At 43.3% G+C, this 17,054-nt stretch overlaps 1 protein-coding gene across 1 annotated transcript in view; it reads left to right on the top strand.

Moving 5' to 3' along the window:
* The window catches only part of chd1l (chromodomain helicase DNA binding protein 1-like), a 160,007-nt gene that overhangs the window by 78,824 nt on the left and 64,129 nt on the right, over positions 1-17,054 (top strand). The window contains exons 9-13 of the mRNA XM_038801727.1: positions 504-596; positions 2,634-2,730; positions 3,832-3,905; positions 9,320-9,430; positions 16,064-16,178. Of these exons, the coding sequence (XP_038657655.1) occupies positions 504-596; positions 2,634-2,730; positions 3,832-3,905; positions 9,320-9,430; positions 16,064-16,178 (490 nt within the window). The remainder of the gene's footprint in view (positions 1-503; positions 597-2,633; positions 2,731-3,831; positions 3,906-9,319; positions 9,431-16,063; positions 16,179-17,054) is intronic.

Raw genomic sequence — 17,054 nt, 5'->3', positions numbered from 1 at the left:
AGCTGCAGACGGTCAGGCTTGATTCTGATGTCCATGGTGAACGGAAAATCACACAGCAATAAATTGTGGCGCTAACAATTATACTCAAAGACGAGAGACAAGTACAATAGAGGCTTTATTGCTGTGCGATGCTATTCCTCCATCTGCAACTGTAGACTAAGGCCTGAGTGACTCACATGCATATTTATACACAAGCTCCCTGTGGACGGAGCTAGCCGGCAGGGGCTTACCGGAGGAACCTGTATTACAGGTACAGGCATACATCCCCCTACTGCAAGTACACATCACTACAGTGGTTATATCACCACAGTTGCATTACATTAAAGGCACTACATGAATATGAATTGTTTTGTTTTGATTATTCCCTGAATTCACAATCATTTCTTAACTCCCATGACACTAAGATTAGTAGTTGAATATATTTCATACAGAGCTCTAATGTAGAAGGAAGCTGTGGTACAACATGGTTTTTGACTGTTTCAAAGTATATATTTTAATTTCAGAGGCATTTCAGAATGAAAAGAGCAAGAAAGCTCGATTGATGAATATCTTAATCCAACTTAGAAAATGTGTTGATCATCCTTATCTTTTTGATGGTAAGTGGAGCAGTCATTCGGATAAGTATTTGAAAAAGAAATTTGGTACACTGATGTTTCATCTCTGTGATCTAGATTAAAATCAAACCAAGTACTGGTAGAAAATAGGAGCTATAAGGATTTCAGTTTAAATTATTTTTGGTAATTTTAGTTCTGGGTAAAATTGACAGTCTTGTTTAGAATGGCCTAAGCTTGTGTGGCAAAGAATGACTGCATTTGCATTTATACAGACACTCAGATCCTTCGGATGCCCAAAAGAGCTTCACAGCCAACCGATTACTTTAGAATTGCTATCATTTGTGGTTAGAATAGGAAATCCAACTGTTAATGTGCGCACAGCAAGATCACCCAGGTAGAAAATAAAATGACTGTTTTCGGGAAACTGTTGCTGATTGTGTTGGTTAAGGAAGAAATGTTGGAAGACTGGACAGATTCAGCTTCCCTTTCAAAACCTTGGCGCAGTTCTCCCATTTTGAGACAGTGGCGGTGGGTGGCTCTGACGGAGCCTTTCCCACCGGCTAGGATGGCAGGATCCTGCACCAGATTCTGCGCTTGGAACTTCATTAATAGCGCACAAGCACGTTGCCTCAGAATCACCTGGCAGGCCAGCAGCCAATTCATTTGTCTGCCGTCAGCTGGTAACTTCTAAGGTCCCCGTGCCATTTTAAATACCAGTTCAGCGCAATCATATCGCTCTCTCCAACCCAGCTGTCTTGACCAGACCATGCAGAGTGTCAGCAACCCAAAAGAAAAAGGCTACCAGCCTCGAGAAGAAGTCTACTCCTTGACTCAACCACCTTTTCCACAATCCCATTACCTGCGAGCTGTGAGGCACCCATGTCCCATTTTCACGTCCACCCACCACATCATTGTGAATCCCCTTCCAGTAAATGATGTGGTATCCCTTTGATCCCCTCCCCCTTGTTTGTGAGCTTTTCATGCAGACTCATTAGGGTTCAACTTCCCTCTCCTGGGTCTTCCATTGTTTATAACTCTTAACCGTCTCCTTGCTGCTCTAGGTGACAGTGTTAGCCCTCACCCATCCTCCCATCGCTTCCTTACACTGCCTTCTTTCCATGTTCCCCCCACCCCCCCATCAGACCTCACTTCACTCCAAGTCAAACCTCAGACCCTTGGTGCCAAGACTGCATGAATCCTGCAGCACAGTCCTGTTCAGATGGACTCTGGTGTGTGGCACCAGGGGAAAGGAGATCCCTGTTCTCCCCAACCACAGGCACAATGAGACAGGAGGATCCATGGGTCCAGCAACATGGTGCTGCCCATGAAGACCAGCTCGGCGTGCAGAAAGGGGGCAGGGACCGGTCTACCTTGGTACAGCACATCAGGGGCAGCACAGTAAGGCTTTGTTGCACTCACCCCAAAGTCTCTAACGAACTGAGGACCACGTTGTGCACACCACTCTTTATCAATTGAGTTTTAGACCAACGTAATTTCACGCTAACATGGTGCAAGATTGGAAGGCATGATGGGATGCTGGTGGGCACCTGTTTTAATGAGCATTCATGAGATGCCAATGAATGCAAATGACATTCATGCCACCAGCCAGTGGGAAGACCAACCCACCATTAATCCGCCATTGGAATAAATGCTATGCAAATTTATGGCAGTGGGTTTCAGACTTTTTGACTCCCACTAGATTCACCAACCTGTCACCAACCCCACTATGGATGCAATGGGAGAATTCTGCCCATTGAGTCTGAGATATATTGAGATGAATAGCACCAGACAGTTTATCTTTTAGTGAATATTGCATACTTCATAATTTTCAAAATGAATGTACTTCCTGCCTTTGGAAAAAACACTACTCCTCATGCTGGATATTGTAAAGCATTGATTCAAAAATTATGGCATTCACAAAATAAAGTTTCCAGTGGCATATTATGAAAAACAATTGATATCTGTTTTACTATAAATGCTGCTTTCATTTTTGAAAAAGTGAAAGGAAATAAATTACTAGTTTCAATTCTCAGTTTGAACACTCTTCGCTCAGTCTGCTGCTTATGCACTTTTTCTTAGGTGTGGAACCAGAACCATTCCAGATTGGAGATCATCTTGTGGAAGCGAGTGGCAAACTTCACTTACTGGATAAATTACTGGCATTTCTGCACCCCAGGTCTGATTATTAGAGTCTAATCTGAAATCACAACGTCAGTGCATTTTTTCGATGAGATTACTTTACATTGGCTGATATACGTGGAGTCAAAATTATTCACTTTTTGGGAGTAAATCAGACTTTACAGTGTCTGCATAAAGAGATGCAGAACTCCTGGACCCCGTGAAATAATTCTGACTCTAGATGGTAATACTGTAGTGCTACAATATTAATTTACTTCTTTAAGATGGTCAGAAATTCTAGTTAAAGTGCAAATCTCTGTCTGATCAATTATTGAATTAAAGCCAACCCAATTTCACAGGTGCAAAACATAATAGCATAGCTGTCTTATCAGTCATACATTCAACCATATGTTTTTGACTGAGTCATCTTTGCACTGGTATGATCCAGTACTTTTCTAGCCAACTTTTTAGACTAGTTTAGCCAGTTCATTTGATTTGCAGCAGCTAAAGAATTTGATAATCTGCCAGAACCATTTGTAGTCTATGTTATGGTCTCTTTGGTACAAATTGAGTACTTGCCTCAAAATTTAATCTTGTAGTTTTCATCAGTATTAAAATATGATAAACTACTTTGTGTGCATGAAACTAAAAGTAGTTTGTAGTTTTTAGCACTTTTTTTTAATGTGCACTTTTCCAAAGATAAAGGAACAAAATAAGGTATTCAATCAGTTAACTATTTAATGTTGTATCTATATTCATACAAAACAATTTTAGAATTATCCTTGAAAGGCTTTTTAATATCAAGTCTGAAAATGTTTAGTCTGAAAATAAATTAAAACCATTCACCATGAGGCTTGGTTCCCTAACAATGGCAATTCCCTCAATTATCTGAACAGGTGAGGTTTGAGAATGTACTTTCTTGGCAATTCCAACTTTATATTAAACTTAAACTTTATTTTATTTCCTGATAAATTGTGACTTGGAATACACTGTTATACAACAATATATTTGTTATCATCGATAAAGCCTCTCTTATTTCACTCTTAACAGAGGCGCATGCATGGTGTAGACTTGTAAAGGGAGAACAAACCTAGACAGAAAAATGCATATTAAATAAAGGATATATTATTCAGTTGCAATTTTATTTTAACCATGACAGAGGTCATCGAGTGCTGCTGTTTTCTCAGATGACAAGAATGCTGGATATCCTGCAGGACTACATGGAATATAGAGGTAAAAATTACAAAATATTTTACACAATTATTACATTTAAGCCAAAAGTGTTGAGTTTTTTAAAAAAACGGTTACAGAATATAGCAGTGTATCTGTCTGAATTTCCAGTCACGTAACCAGAATGGCATCTGGGTCTTAGAAATGGCCTGGGGCTCCATTTTACCAGTACCCAACTGAACCTTGGCAAATCTTTTTGATGAATGAAAGACAAATGTAATTTAATTTGATGTTCTGTGCATTGCAGCATCTTGCTGCATAAAAAGATGGTGGAAAAGATAAAAAGATGGAAGTTTGGACCAGGATATGACTTGAAGGCAAACTGGTGATTTTGATTGCCTGAACAAAGGTTGCTGAAATGTTTGTTGCAATGAGTATTTCTCTCTGCTTGAGTTTTGTTTTGGAGATGGAAGAAGAGGCTGAAAGAAGAGATGTATGGACGATATGGTTACACCAAAGGTGGCCTGCCTACACCCCCCTTTGCTCACATTGTATGAATTCAGGCTGACCTATCTATACATGTCTGAAGGCAGGGTGCTTGCTCATATTGAACACCAAGAGGAGACAATTATGGAGTTATACCACCTCTCATGTTAGTCTGACATGCAGATAACTTCCACACAGTAGGTGGCCCTCATTGTCTGATCTCCAAACATGTCCAATAAACATGCATAATATATATTTAAGACCAAGGCAGCCATTTCACAGTGAACATACTCATGAAAGATTCTTCCACTATGTAAATGACCTCTGCCACATGGCTCAGTAGCAAGTGCCCGTGGTGTTGCCATGTGCACTTGGTTGTGACTGGGTGCAATTAGCACACCAATTAATGTTGCGACACCTCTAATGGTGTTGTGCATAGTATCAAGTTAGACCATATGATATTCTGACAGCAACCTTTTTTAAAATATATAATGTACATTGGATCTGAATATCTGAAAGTTGCAGCTGAAGTAGGATATGAATGAGCTCTTTGCTGGGCAGGTTGCTTCACCTCCACAATTATCAAGACAAGCTCTTTCTCATTCATGTTCTGTGATTCACTTTGTGCCACTTCCCTCAGCTCTTCCATTGCTGCCCCCAGCCTGAGACATGGGTGTCCTTTTCATGGTGGGTTTGCTGCTCCCAAGTTGTTCTCTAAGCAGAAGTAAGGATGGGATATGAAATATGAAGAGAGAACATTCAAAAACCTCTCTAATATTTGTATGTAAATGACCTAATAATTATTTCAGACAGGAGACCACTTACAGCCCATCTAGTCCACAAATCTGCACTATTCCTGAGGTGCATTTCTAATAACCTTGAATTCTATTGAGTGACAAGAATCTATCTGGTTCTTTCTTGAAACCTGTTAAAGTTTCTTGCTCCACCTGTTGTACAGGTAATCTGTACATCACACTTACCACCTTTTGTGTGAAGTTATCGTACATCAAGAAGCTGTGTTTTCAGGGTACAGCTTTAATGCTTATGTAACTAAATTTAAAAGTGAAATGCCCTTGCTGCAATGTGTTGTTAAACAATGTGCAGTTGAGAGGAAACTTTGTGCCATGTGTGCTTCAGGTATTAATTGGTAATCTTGTCGTGCTGCATTTGTTGATGCCTGGAAACGTCTGTGCATCCACCTCCTGCACAGTAATGCCATTTTACTATTTGTAAAAGCCAATTCATCACTTGAGCGCTGAAGCGTGTAACTCTCTAATCTGTGCCTCAAAGGAATAGCTCCCGTTTTGAATCTCCAAATTATTCAATTTTTCCTTGTTTTAAAACTGCTGGTTACCGCATGTCAAGATTTAATTGCATACAAGTCCTTTTAAGGTGCTGCGCATAGAATTGCATAGAATGACATAGAATGCACAACATAAGAAATTGCCTATTTTGCACTAACAAGGCCTTGCGGGCATTTACGCTCCACTCATGCGACCTCCTGTCTTTCCTCGTGTAATTTCATCAGTATGACCCTCATCTATAGGGTGCGATTCAACGGAAACATTTTGAAGTGCCATTTTGGGCGTGCTTGGTGGGGTGTTTCTTGACAGCCACGTTGGCGAGATCGCAGCCCGTATTCAATGGCACAGTGCCGAAAATGAGTCCCCATGAGCTTGTCGTGTTATTGGCTGTCGTGCTGTCTGTTTTGCCTGATGTGCACACAGCTTCTAACCCCAACAAGGGGGAGCTGCTTTTAAACGCTCCCTCACCACTCACTCCCAGTCAACATGCAAGCATGGCAGTGCGCAGACCTGCTGCTCATCTGATCGTCATGTCGTTCCTCATTTTGGGGATGTTGACCTGGTCAGGATTCTCGGTGCTGTGAATGAGAGGTGGGATATCCTGTCCCCATGGGGGGGGGGGGGGGGGGGGGGGGGGTTGGAGTGCTGCCTGGGAGGCAGTGGCAGCAGCAGTCAGTTCAGGCAGCATGACCAGAAGGACCTCTTTCCAATACCAGAAGAAGACCAATGACCTCCACTGACCTGCAAGGGTAAGTTATCACCTCTCTGCTGGCCTCCGTTCCGCCTGCCATCCCTCAATTTCCAAACTCCCCACCCTCCACAGATCACTGGCTGATACCTCACACCCTCCCCAAATCTGATCTTTGTGTTGTTCCTCAGAACCCCCGGTACTGACCAGCACAACCCCTTCATGTCCAGGCATGATGCCCACACATGCCACCTGCTATAGACCCCCCTGACCCATCAAGCGTGCTACTCACAATGCCCTCTCTTTGTCCCCGCAAGAGAAGATAGCCCATAGTAAACGGAAAAGGGCCAAGCATCCCAGAGATCCGATTCCTCACCCCTTATGAGAAAAGGGCCCTGGAGATCGCAAGGTTGACAGAGGGGAGAACAGTCGCCGACAGCGAAGTTGGCCTGTGTCACAGAGGTGAGGAACCACTGCTCCTTCAAGCAGATGACCTGTCTTAAGTGAGTAGTTCATGTCAGACAAAATGACCCTTTCCTCTCACTGATGACAGGTCCATTGTCTCACAGGATCTCCATCTGAGTCCCAAAGGATTCAGCTGCAGGAGATGTTGACGACAATGCATGGTACTGAGGCCAACATTGTCATGGTGGTGACTGCTGTCGAAAACCTGGAGCACAACATCCACGTCTTGAATGGTGGTGCCCAAGACATGGCTCGGTTTGTGACGACCATGACTGAGGGCCTTGACGTTATGTCCCAGTCCCTGGACAGCTTTGACAAAGGGTCATCTGGACTTGAAACATTAGCTCTTTTCTCTCCCTACAGATGCTGCCAGACCTGCTGAGATTTTCCAGCATTTTATTTTTGGTTTCAGATTCCATCATCGCAGTAATTTGCTTTTATCCAATGATGCCTGTAAACCTTGGGCCGTCGCTCACCTCTCCCTCTGGGTTCCTCCTCAGCCTGATGGTGGCAGGTCTTCAGGATGTACAGTGGCCCCTTCCCTGCACATGAGGTGCCGCTTCCAGCCTGTGTCATCGCTGTTGCTGCCTTCTCTGGTGTCTGCCCGCCTCGGTTGCCACCAGTAACTCGAGGGCAACCACTGTGGGACTGACACCACCATCCATTTTGATATGTGTAAGGAATTGGAGAAGGAACGAGACCGACAATCAGTTACGGCTTCCGTCCCAGCACGCTAATATCCCATGAGCCTCACCCCTCCAACCTCACCATGGCTGTTCCGCCTTTTCTGAATGCCATCCCGTGAACCAGCTGTGCTGGCAAAACCTTGCTCTGTGCAATCGCACCTAGCAACATCAGGAGCCCCTAGACCTTTGCCAGGCACATTAGGGAGACCGTGCTCAGGTGCCCTCCCCTGATCCACTCACTTGCCCTTTGGTCACAAGAGGATCCCCAGTGCTGAAGCCCTGTCCTTTACTGTTTGATGGTTGGCAGCTGCCTCTATGGCATGGTGCTGATGTTCCTGGAGTTCAGGCACTCTGTTCAGGCTTCAAAGTTTCCTTGAAATGCTGTGCACTAGGTGACACGGTGGCACAGTGGTTAACACTGCTGCCTCACAGCATCGAGGACGTGGGTTCAATCCCAGCCCTGGGTCACTGTCCATGTGGAGTTTGCACATTCTCCCCGTGTCAGTATGGGCCTCACCCCTACAGCCCAAAGATGTGCAGGGTAGGTGGATTGGGCATGCTAAATTATCCCTTAATTGGGGGAAAAAAGAATTGGGCACTTTGAATTAATAAAAAGAAATGCTAGGCGCTAGTCATCCTCTGAGGCATGGCATGTGTACCCTGGAGGAGGCACTTGAGAGTTGAAAATATTTTGTTTAATAAATGGTCAACAGTAACAAAGATTTGAAAATCAACCACGTAACATTCCACATAGCGTACTAACCATTAAAGAAGGAAATGCCACTGTTCCATATTGGTACCAAATCAAAGCTATATCAGCGCATTTCCACAAAATAAACATGCTATCACCCCTCGCAGATTCCTCATAAATCAGAGGATAAGCCTGAGAATGTGTTATCATGTCCAGAACTTTGTAATAGAAATGATCTGTCCATTGATGTGTTATTTGTTCCACGTGTCAGTGCCACTCTCCATCCAGGAACCGCAGCTGTGCAGACCCTCCCACACGGCCCAATCTCACCGGAACCAAATTCAGGTGCAGTTGAACATCCTTAACTTCCAGCGTGTTTAACCTGCGGTGACGTGCCAGTTACATGCAGCATTCACCAACACCACGAACAAAAGCACCAGCAATTTGTGAAAAAATTTCTTCAACAGTGTTAGCAGGTGGCCCATTTGGAACAATCACGCGCACCAGGTCCTGCAGCATCTTCTTGCCTCAAACTGGCTTGCCTTCTGGACTCATTTGTCCCCCTGAGCTCAGTGATGCAGGACCCAGGTATCTTAGAAACAATTGTTCTTCTTTCCGGGTACAGGAAAGGAATTAAAAATCAAAACCGTATTAGTTGCTGAAAACAATTAATTACTCATATAAAACAACCTAACCAAGTTACTTATATTTCAGACATGCTGGAAATTTGCACTTTCAGGAACTGCGTTACCGAGACTTCAGCACATAATCTATATTGACACCTCAGTGTAACACTGATAGAATGTGACACTTTCGGAGGTGCTGTCTTTCTGATGAGATGTAAAAAACAGACTTTACCTGCCCTCTCTGGACAGTTTAAAAGATCCCATGTTACAATTTGAAATGAAGAGCAGGGCAATTCTCCCTGGCCCAATGTTTATCTCAACCAATATCGCAAAAAAAAAAAATCTAGTTGGTAATGTATTGTGGAATGTTGCTTTGCAAAGGTTGCCTACCACATTTCCTACATCACAATAGCAATTACACCACAAAATATTTAATATGTTCTAAAGCATTGTGGAAAGTCCTAAAGCCTTGTAAGGCACTGTGTAAGTGCATTGCTTTCTTTCTATGTTTTGGTGATTCTTTTCTTTAAGGTTACAGTTATGAACGTTTGGATGGATCAGTACGAGGCGAGGAGCGATATCTCGCGATCAAAAACTTTAATCAACAAGATATTTTTGTTTTCCTTTTAAGCACCAGGGCAGGTTAGTAGATAAAAGAACAAATGGTGTGCCATAAAGTTAATCTATCTATTCAGAATCATAGAATTCCCGATTCATCTTTTCGACCGTGCCTCTCTGAAAATGTTGTCCATTTCCCTATACCCTTTTCAATGTTTCCTTTTCAAATGTAGAATGGTTACAGCATTGAAGGAGGCTGTCTGGCCATCTGTGTCAGTGCTGACTCTCTGCATATGCCGCTCGACCAGTTCTACCGCCCAGCACCTTTCCTGTAGTCCTGCAAATATTTCTCTTCCAGTAAGCTAATTATTGGATAATTACCAATTCCCTTTTGAAAAGCACAATTGACTCTGTCTCCATCTATTCTCAGGCAGTGTTTGCCAGGCCCTCACCACCTGCTGCATGATAAAAGTTTTCCTCATCAGCTTTGGTCCTTTTGACGCTAAGCTTAACTTCTGGTTCTCAACCCTTTTGCCAAAGAGAGATGTTTCTCCCTATCCACCTTGTCCAGATCCCTCATGATTTTGAACAGCCCTATCAAATCTCTGATCAACATTCCTTCTCTAAGGAGAGCAATCTCAGCTTCTCCAATCTATCCACAGAACTGAAGCATTTAATCTCTGGAAACATTTTCATACCTCTGGGTCCTCTCTAAAGCCTTCACACCCGTCCTGAAGTGCATTGCCTAGAATTGGACACAATAAGCCGGGTTTCCCCCCCGACCCCCCAGCGTGTTTTGAGGTGGTGGAGGTGCCCCACATTGCCCTGCCATGGGACTTTCCTGTCCCGTCACTGTCAATGGGGCTTCCCGCAGTTGGCTCCCTCGGCTGCTGGCTACAGAATATTCTGGAGGGGGAGGGTGAACAGCCTGTGGTCATGGTACACATCGATACAAACGATGTAGGTTTAAAAAAAAGGGGTGATCCTAAAAGCAGAATACAGGGAGTTGGGATGCAATTTGAAAAGTAGGACCACAAAGGTAGTGATCTCAGTATTATTACTAGTGCCACGTCCCAGTCAGAGCAGAAATAGCAGGATATATCAGATAAATACATGGCTGAAGAGATGGTGCAAGGGGGAGGGTTTCAGATTCCTGGGACACTGGGAGCAGTTCTGGGGAAGGTCGCACCAGTGCAAATTGGACAGGTTGCACTTGGGAAGGACTGGAACTGATGTCCTTGGGGGAGTATTTGCTAGAGTGATTGGGGAGGGTTTCAACTAAAATTGCAGGGGATGGGAATCTATGCAAGGAGTCAGAGGAGGGGAAAACAAGGATAAGAACAAAAGACAGAAAGGCAGAAAACTGATAGGCAGAGAAACCAAGGGCCACAATCAAACATGTCCACAGTGCAAAAATAATGGGAACGGGAGAAGGAATGTTAAAACTTTGTGCCTAAATGCGCAGAGCTTTCACAATAAAGTGGATGAATTAATCACGCAAATAGATGTAGACAGTTTGAGATAGTGAGGATTACAGAGGCATGACTGCAGGGTGACCGAGGATGGGAACGTCCAGGGATATTTAGGAAGGACAGACAAAAATGAAAAGGCAGTGGGTTTGCATTGCTGGTTAAAGAGGAAATTTATGCAATAATGCAGAAGGATATTAGTTCTAACGATGGGGAATCTGTATGGGTTGGGCTGAGAAACACCACGGGACAGAAATACGTTAGTGGGGATTGTATATAGACCCCCTAACTGATCCCTAACTGATGTTGAGGATGACATTAAACAGCAAATTAGCGATGTATGTGATCAATGAACATCAGTAATTATAGGTGACTTTAATCTGTATAGACTGGGCAAATCAAATTAGTAACAACATCGTAGAGGAGGAATTCCTGGAGTGAAAGGGGATGGTGTTCTGGACCAATACGTCCAGGAACCAACTAGAGAACAGGCCATCCTAGACTGGATATTGTGTAATGAGAAAGGAATAATTGACAATCTGGTTTTGTGAGACCCCTTGGGGATGAGCGACCATAATATGATGAATTCTTCATCAAGGTGGAGAGTGAAGTAGTTTATTCTGAGACTAGGGTCTTAAATCTTAATGTAGGAAACTACGATAGTATGAGGTGCGAGTTGGCTATCATGGATTGGGGAACATTTCTTACAGAGATGACGGTGGATAGGCAATGGCAAACATTCAAAGAGCGCACGGGTGAACTGGACAATTGTTTATTCCTGTCTGATGCAAAAATAAAATGGGAACGGTGCCCAAACCATGGCTTACAAGGAAAATTAGAGATTGTATTAGATCCAAGGAAGAGGCATACAAATTGGCCAGAGAAAACATCAGACCTAAGGATTGGGAGCAGTTTAGAATTCAACAAAGGAGTACTAATTAAGAAGGGGGAAAAAGAGTACGAGAATAAGCATGCTTAGAATATAAATACTGACTAAAAGTTTCTATACATATGTGAAGCGAAAAAGATTGGTTAAATCAAAAGTAGGTCCCTTACAGACAGAAACCGTGGAATTTATAATGGGGAACAGAGAAATGGCTGACCAACTAAATACACACTTTGGTTCTGTCTTCACAAAGGAGGACACAAATACCATACCAGAAATGTTGGGGGACACGGGGTTTAGTGAGAGGGAGAAACTAATGGAAATCATTATTAGTAGGGAAATGGTGTTGGGGAAATTGATGGGATTGAAGGCTGATAAATCCCCAGGGCCTGATAATCTACGTCTCAAAGTGGCTCTCGAAATAGTGGATGCGTCAGTGGTCATCGTCCAAGATTCTGTAGACACTGGAACAGTTCCTACGGATTGGAGGGTAGCTAATGTAATCCGGTTATTTTAAAAGGAAGGTAAAGAAAAAAACGGGGCAGCACGGTAGCACAAGTGGATATCACTGTGGCTTCACAGCGCCAGGGTCCCAAGTTCGATTCCCGCTTGGGTCACTGTGTGGGGTCTGCACGTTCTCCCCGTGTGTGCGTGGGTTTCCTCCGGGTGCTCTGGTTTCCTCCCACAGTCTAAAGACGTGCAGGTTAGGTGGATTGGCCATGATAAATTGCCCTTGGTGACCAAAAAAGTTTAGAAGGGGTTATTGGGTTACGGGGATAGGGTAGAAATGAGGGCTTAAGTGGGTCGGTGCAGACTCGATGCGCCGAATGGCCTCCTTCTGCACTGTATGTTCTATGTTCTGTATTCTATAGATGAGTCAGCCTGACGGTCGTAGGGAAAATGCTAAAAGTCCATTATAAAAGATTTAATAGCAGAGCACTTGGAAAACAGTGGCAGGTTCGGACAGAGTCAGCATGGATTTACAAAAGGGAAATCATGCTTCACAAATCTACTGGAATTCTTCAAAGATGCAACTAGTAGAGATGATGAGGGAGAGCCAAGAGATGTGCTTTATTTGGACTTTCAGAAGGCTTTCGACAAAGTCCCACATCAGAGATTAGTGTGTAAAATAAAGCGCATGGGATTAGGGTAGTGTTTTGAAATTAATAGAAAACTGGTTGGCAGACAGGAAACAAAGAAAAGGTATAAATGGGTCTTTTTCCATGTGGCAGGCAGTGACTTGTGGTGTACAGCAGAGATCAGTGCTAGGACCCCCAGCTATTCACAAAATATATTAATGATTTAGATGAGGGAACTAAATGTAATATCCCCAAATTTACAGATGATACAAAGCTGCGTGAGAGGGTGAGTTGAGACAAGGATGCAGAGATGCTTCATTGTGATTTGGATAATAAAAATAATAATCGCTTATTGTCACAAGTAGGCTTCAATGAAGTTACTGTGAAAAGCCCACATTCCGGGGAGGCTGGTATGGGAATTGAACCCACGCTGCTGGCATTGTTCTGTGTTACAAGACAGCTATTTAGCCCACTGTGCTAAACCAGCCCCAGCTAAGTTGAGTGAGAGGGCAAATGCAAGGCAGATGCAGTATAATCTGAATAAATTTGAGGTAACCACTTTGGAACAAAAACAGGAAAGCAGATTATTATCTGAATGGCTAAAGATTGAGAGGAGAATGTTCAACGAGACCTGGGTGTCCTTGTGCATCAGCCGCTGAAAGAAAGCACGCACAGTCCAAAGATGTGCAGATTAGGTGGGGTTACTCGGTTACGGGGATAGGGTGGAGGCTTGGTTTTAAATAGGGTGCTGTTTCAAAGGGCTGGTGCAGACTCGATGGGCTGAATAGCCTCCTGCACTGTAAATTATATAAATAAACTCTATGAAGGTGTAGCTGGTGGTAAAGATGGCAAAAACTGGTATGTTAGCCTTCATAGCAAGACGATTTGAGTACAGGAGCAAGGATGTCTTGCTGTAATTATACAGCCCTTGGGGAGACCACACCTGTAATATTGTGTGTAGTTTTCGCCGTCTTATCTGAGGAAGGATATTTTTGCGAACGTTTACCGGACTGATTCCTGGGATGGTGGACTGACGTAAAAGGATAGATTGAGTTGGTTTAGATTATAATTCGCTGAAGTTTAGAAGAATGAAGTGGGATCTCGTAGAAATCTATAAAGTTTTAACATGATTAGACGGGGTAACTGCAGGAAGGATGTTCCTGACGGCGTGGGAATCCAGAACCAGGGATTACAGTCTAAGGATATGGGGTAAACCATTTGGAACTGAGATGAGGAGAAATTTCTTCATCCAAAGAGTGGAATTCACTGCCACAGAAACCGGTTGAGACCAAAACATTGTATTATTTCAAGAAGGAGTTAGATATAGCTCTTGGAGCTACAGGGATCAAATGATTTTGGGAGGAGTTGGGTGGAGAAGGAGGGGACAGGCTCCTGAGTTGGATGATCAGCCATGATCATAATGAATGGAGGAGTAGGCCCGAAGAGCTTCTTCCTGCTCCTATTTTTTATGTTTCTATGTATTCTATCGCCAAAGTTTCCAGCCATCCTGCCAGTGGGATCTTCTGGTTCCACCAATGATAAGCCCCAGCAGCGGGGGGGGGGTGCCGATCACTCAAAGCCACATAGACATTGGCGGGACTAGAAAATCCTTCGTTGGTCAAAGGCATGGTGCCTCCACCGCCAGAAAGCACGCCATGGGTGGACTGGAAAATCTCGCCCCAATTCTCGGTCAGCAAAATATATATCACAAAAATCAATGATCTTAGTCACGGGTCCTGGAAAGCTCTACAGGAAATCTTCCTCTAGATAAAACCAGGTTTTCACCACAGCTCTGTTTCCTGTTCGTCAGCCAACATCACTGCCACTGTTCCTTTTATTCCATATGCTTCATATTTACTGACAAGCCTCTTATTTGGCACTTCATTAAACATTGTTTGGAAGCCCCGAAAGACCACATCAACCGCAATAGTCACATCAAAATCATATTGGTTAAACATAGAACATACAGTGCAGAAGGATGCCATTCGGCCCATCGAGTCTACACCGACCCACTTAAGCCCTCACCTCCACCCTATCCCAGTAACCCAATAACCCCTCCTAACCTTTTTGGTCACTAAGGGCAATTTATCATGGCCAATCCACCTAACCTGCATGTCTTTAGACTGTGGGAGGAAACTGGAGCACCTGGAGGAAACCCACGCAGACGCGGGGGGAACGTGCAGACTCCGTACAGACAGTGACCTAGCGGTTAATCGAACCTGGGACTCTGGTGCTGTGAAGCCACAGTGCTATCCACTTGTGCTACCGTGCTGCCCGTAAACACGATTTATCTTTAACAAATCCATGCTGGCTTTCCTTAATTATTCTGCACTTGTGTAAGAGGCTGCTAATTTTGCTCCTAATTATATTTTCTTAAAGCTTTTCCGCCACCTAGGTTAAACCGACTGGCCTTTAAATTCTGGGCTTATCCTAGCTCTTTTTTTGAACAGGAGTGTAACAGTTAACAACTCTGCAGTCGTCAAGCACTATCTCTGTGTTCAAGGAGAGTTAGAAAATCATGACCACTGCCTCTGCAATTTCCACCCTGGCTTCTCTCACCATCCTCAGTTGCGTCCCACCCAGTCTCTGTGATTTATCAACTTCAAGTACAGCCAGAGTTTCTGAGACCAATTTTTAGCTGATTTAGTATTTCAACAACCTCCTTGTTCTCTTTGATTCTGGCAGAATCTTCCTCCACTATCAAGATGGTTGCGGGTAGCACTGTTTCTTCACCGCTCCAGGGTCCCAAGTTTCATTCCCGGCTTGGGTCACTGTCTGTGCGGAGTCTGCACGTTCCCCCGTCTCTGCGTGGGTTTCCGCCGGGTCCTCTAGTTTCCTCCCACAAGTCCCAAAAGACGTGCTGTTAGGTAATTTGGACATTTTGTATTCTCCCTCTGTGTACCGAGCAGACGCCATAATGTGGCGACCAGGGGCTTTTCACAGTAACTTCATTGGAGTGTTAATAAAGATTCTTATAAAAAAGATTATTATTATAGAAAGATAGATTCAATTAGCACTTTAGCCTTGGCCTCTACTTCCATGCAACTTTTATTGGCCCCCACCTCTCCATATCCATATCGCGTTACCTGATCTAAATCTGTTGTAAGTTGAAACACCTCTGTCAAATCGTGTCTTAATTTTCTTGCTCTGATTAAAAATAATTTTCATTAACTTTACCTCATAACCAAAGCCTGTCATATCTGATGTATTTCACCCGCTTCATGGCAATCTCTGTGAAGTTGAATTTGATTCAGCGGTGATCTGTTTTTTTTTCCTGAACTAGGTGGAGTCGGAATGAATCTTACTGCTGCTGACACAGTCATATTTGTGGACAGTGATTTCAATCCTCAAAATGATCTCCAAGCAGCAGCCAGGGCCCACAGGATTGGCCAGAAAAAGTGAGTAAATTGATGTGCTGTGGAATCCTTAGTTGTGAATCTGATGCTGATTATCCAGCAATATTGAGGGATTTTGATGCCACTTCAAATATCTGGATTGTGTGTCTTTTGCAAGCTTGTTAAAAACTTGCACTCAATTTTTATCTTCTGTAAAGTACTGTTTTAAAATTTATTCCTTAAAACTCTTTTGTTTGCAGTTAATTATTGAGGGTTAATGTATTCTCCCTCTGTGTACCGAGCAGACGCCATAATGTGGCGACCAGGGGCTTTTCACAGTAACTTCATTGCAGTGTTAATAAAGATTCTTATAAAAAAGATTATTATTATAGAAAGATAGATTCAATTAGCACTTTAGCCTTGGCCTCTACTTCCATGCAACTCTTATTACAACTGTCACTTTTATTGCACAAAGCTGGTCTGTAAAATTGAAAATTGTTGTAAATAGCCTTGTTTGTAAAATAATGGTTAGCAGGGTGATGGTGGGCTGAATTTACTCGGGGGTAACAACTAGAAAAGGTTTAAGACTCAGACTAGTCAAGATGCCCAATAATGGCAAAAAATCAGATTTCTAACAGTAGCCCTCTTACACTAAGAGGGGAAGGGGAGAGAGAGAGATAATAAATGGAATGCTCCTTTCTTTCATCTCACACATTTGTGAATGGGTGTTAGATTTTCCAATATTGATATCATGATGTTGAGATAAGTCATATAAAAGAACAAGGAACAATCTAAATCAGGACTTTCAAATTGGAAGAGGGTTAACTTCAATGGGATGAGAGGGAATCAAGCCAGGTTAAGATGGAACCAAAGCTGACAGGGAAGAACTATAGAAAAACAATGTGTGATGTTTAAGGGAGAGATGTTTCAGCTACAGGC

The sequence above is a fragment of the Scyliorhinus canicula genome, chromosome 7 (assembly GCF_902713615.1).
Source record: "Scyliorhinus canicula chromosome 7, sScyCan1.1, whole genome shotgun sequence".
In the NCBI taxonomy this organism is placed as follows: domain Eukaryota; kingdom Metazoa; phylum Chordata; class Chondrichthyes; order Carcharhiniformes; family Scyliorhinidae; genus Scyliorhinus; species Scyliorhinus canicula.
The sequence above is the reverse complement of the archived record's forward strand: the minus strand, read 5'-3'. Positions and strand labels throughout refer to the sequence as shown.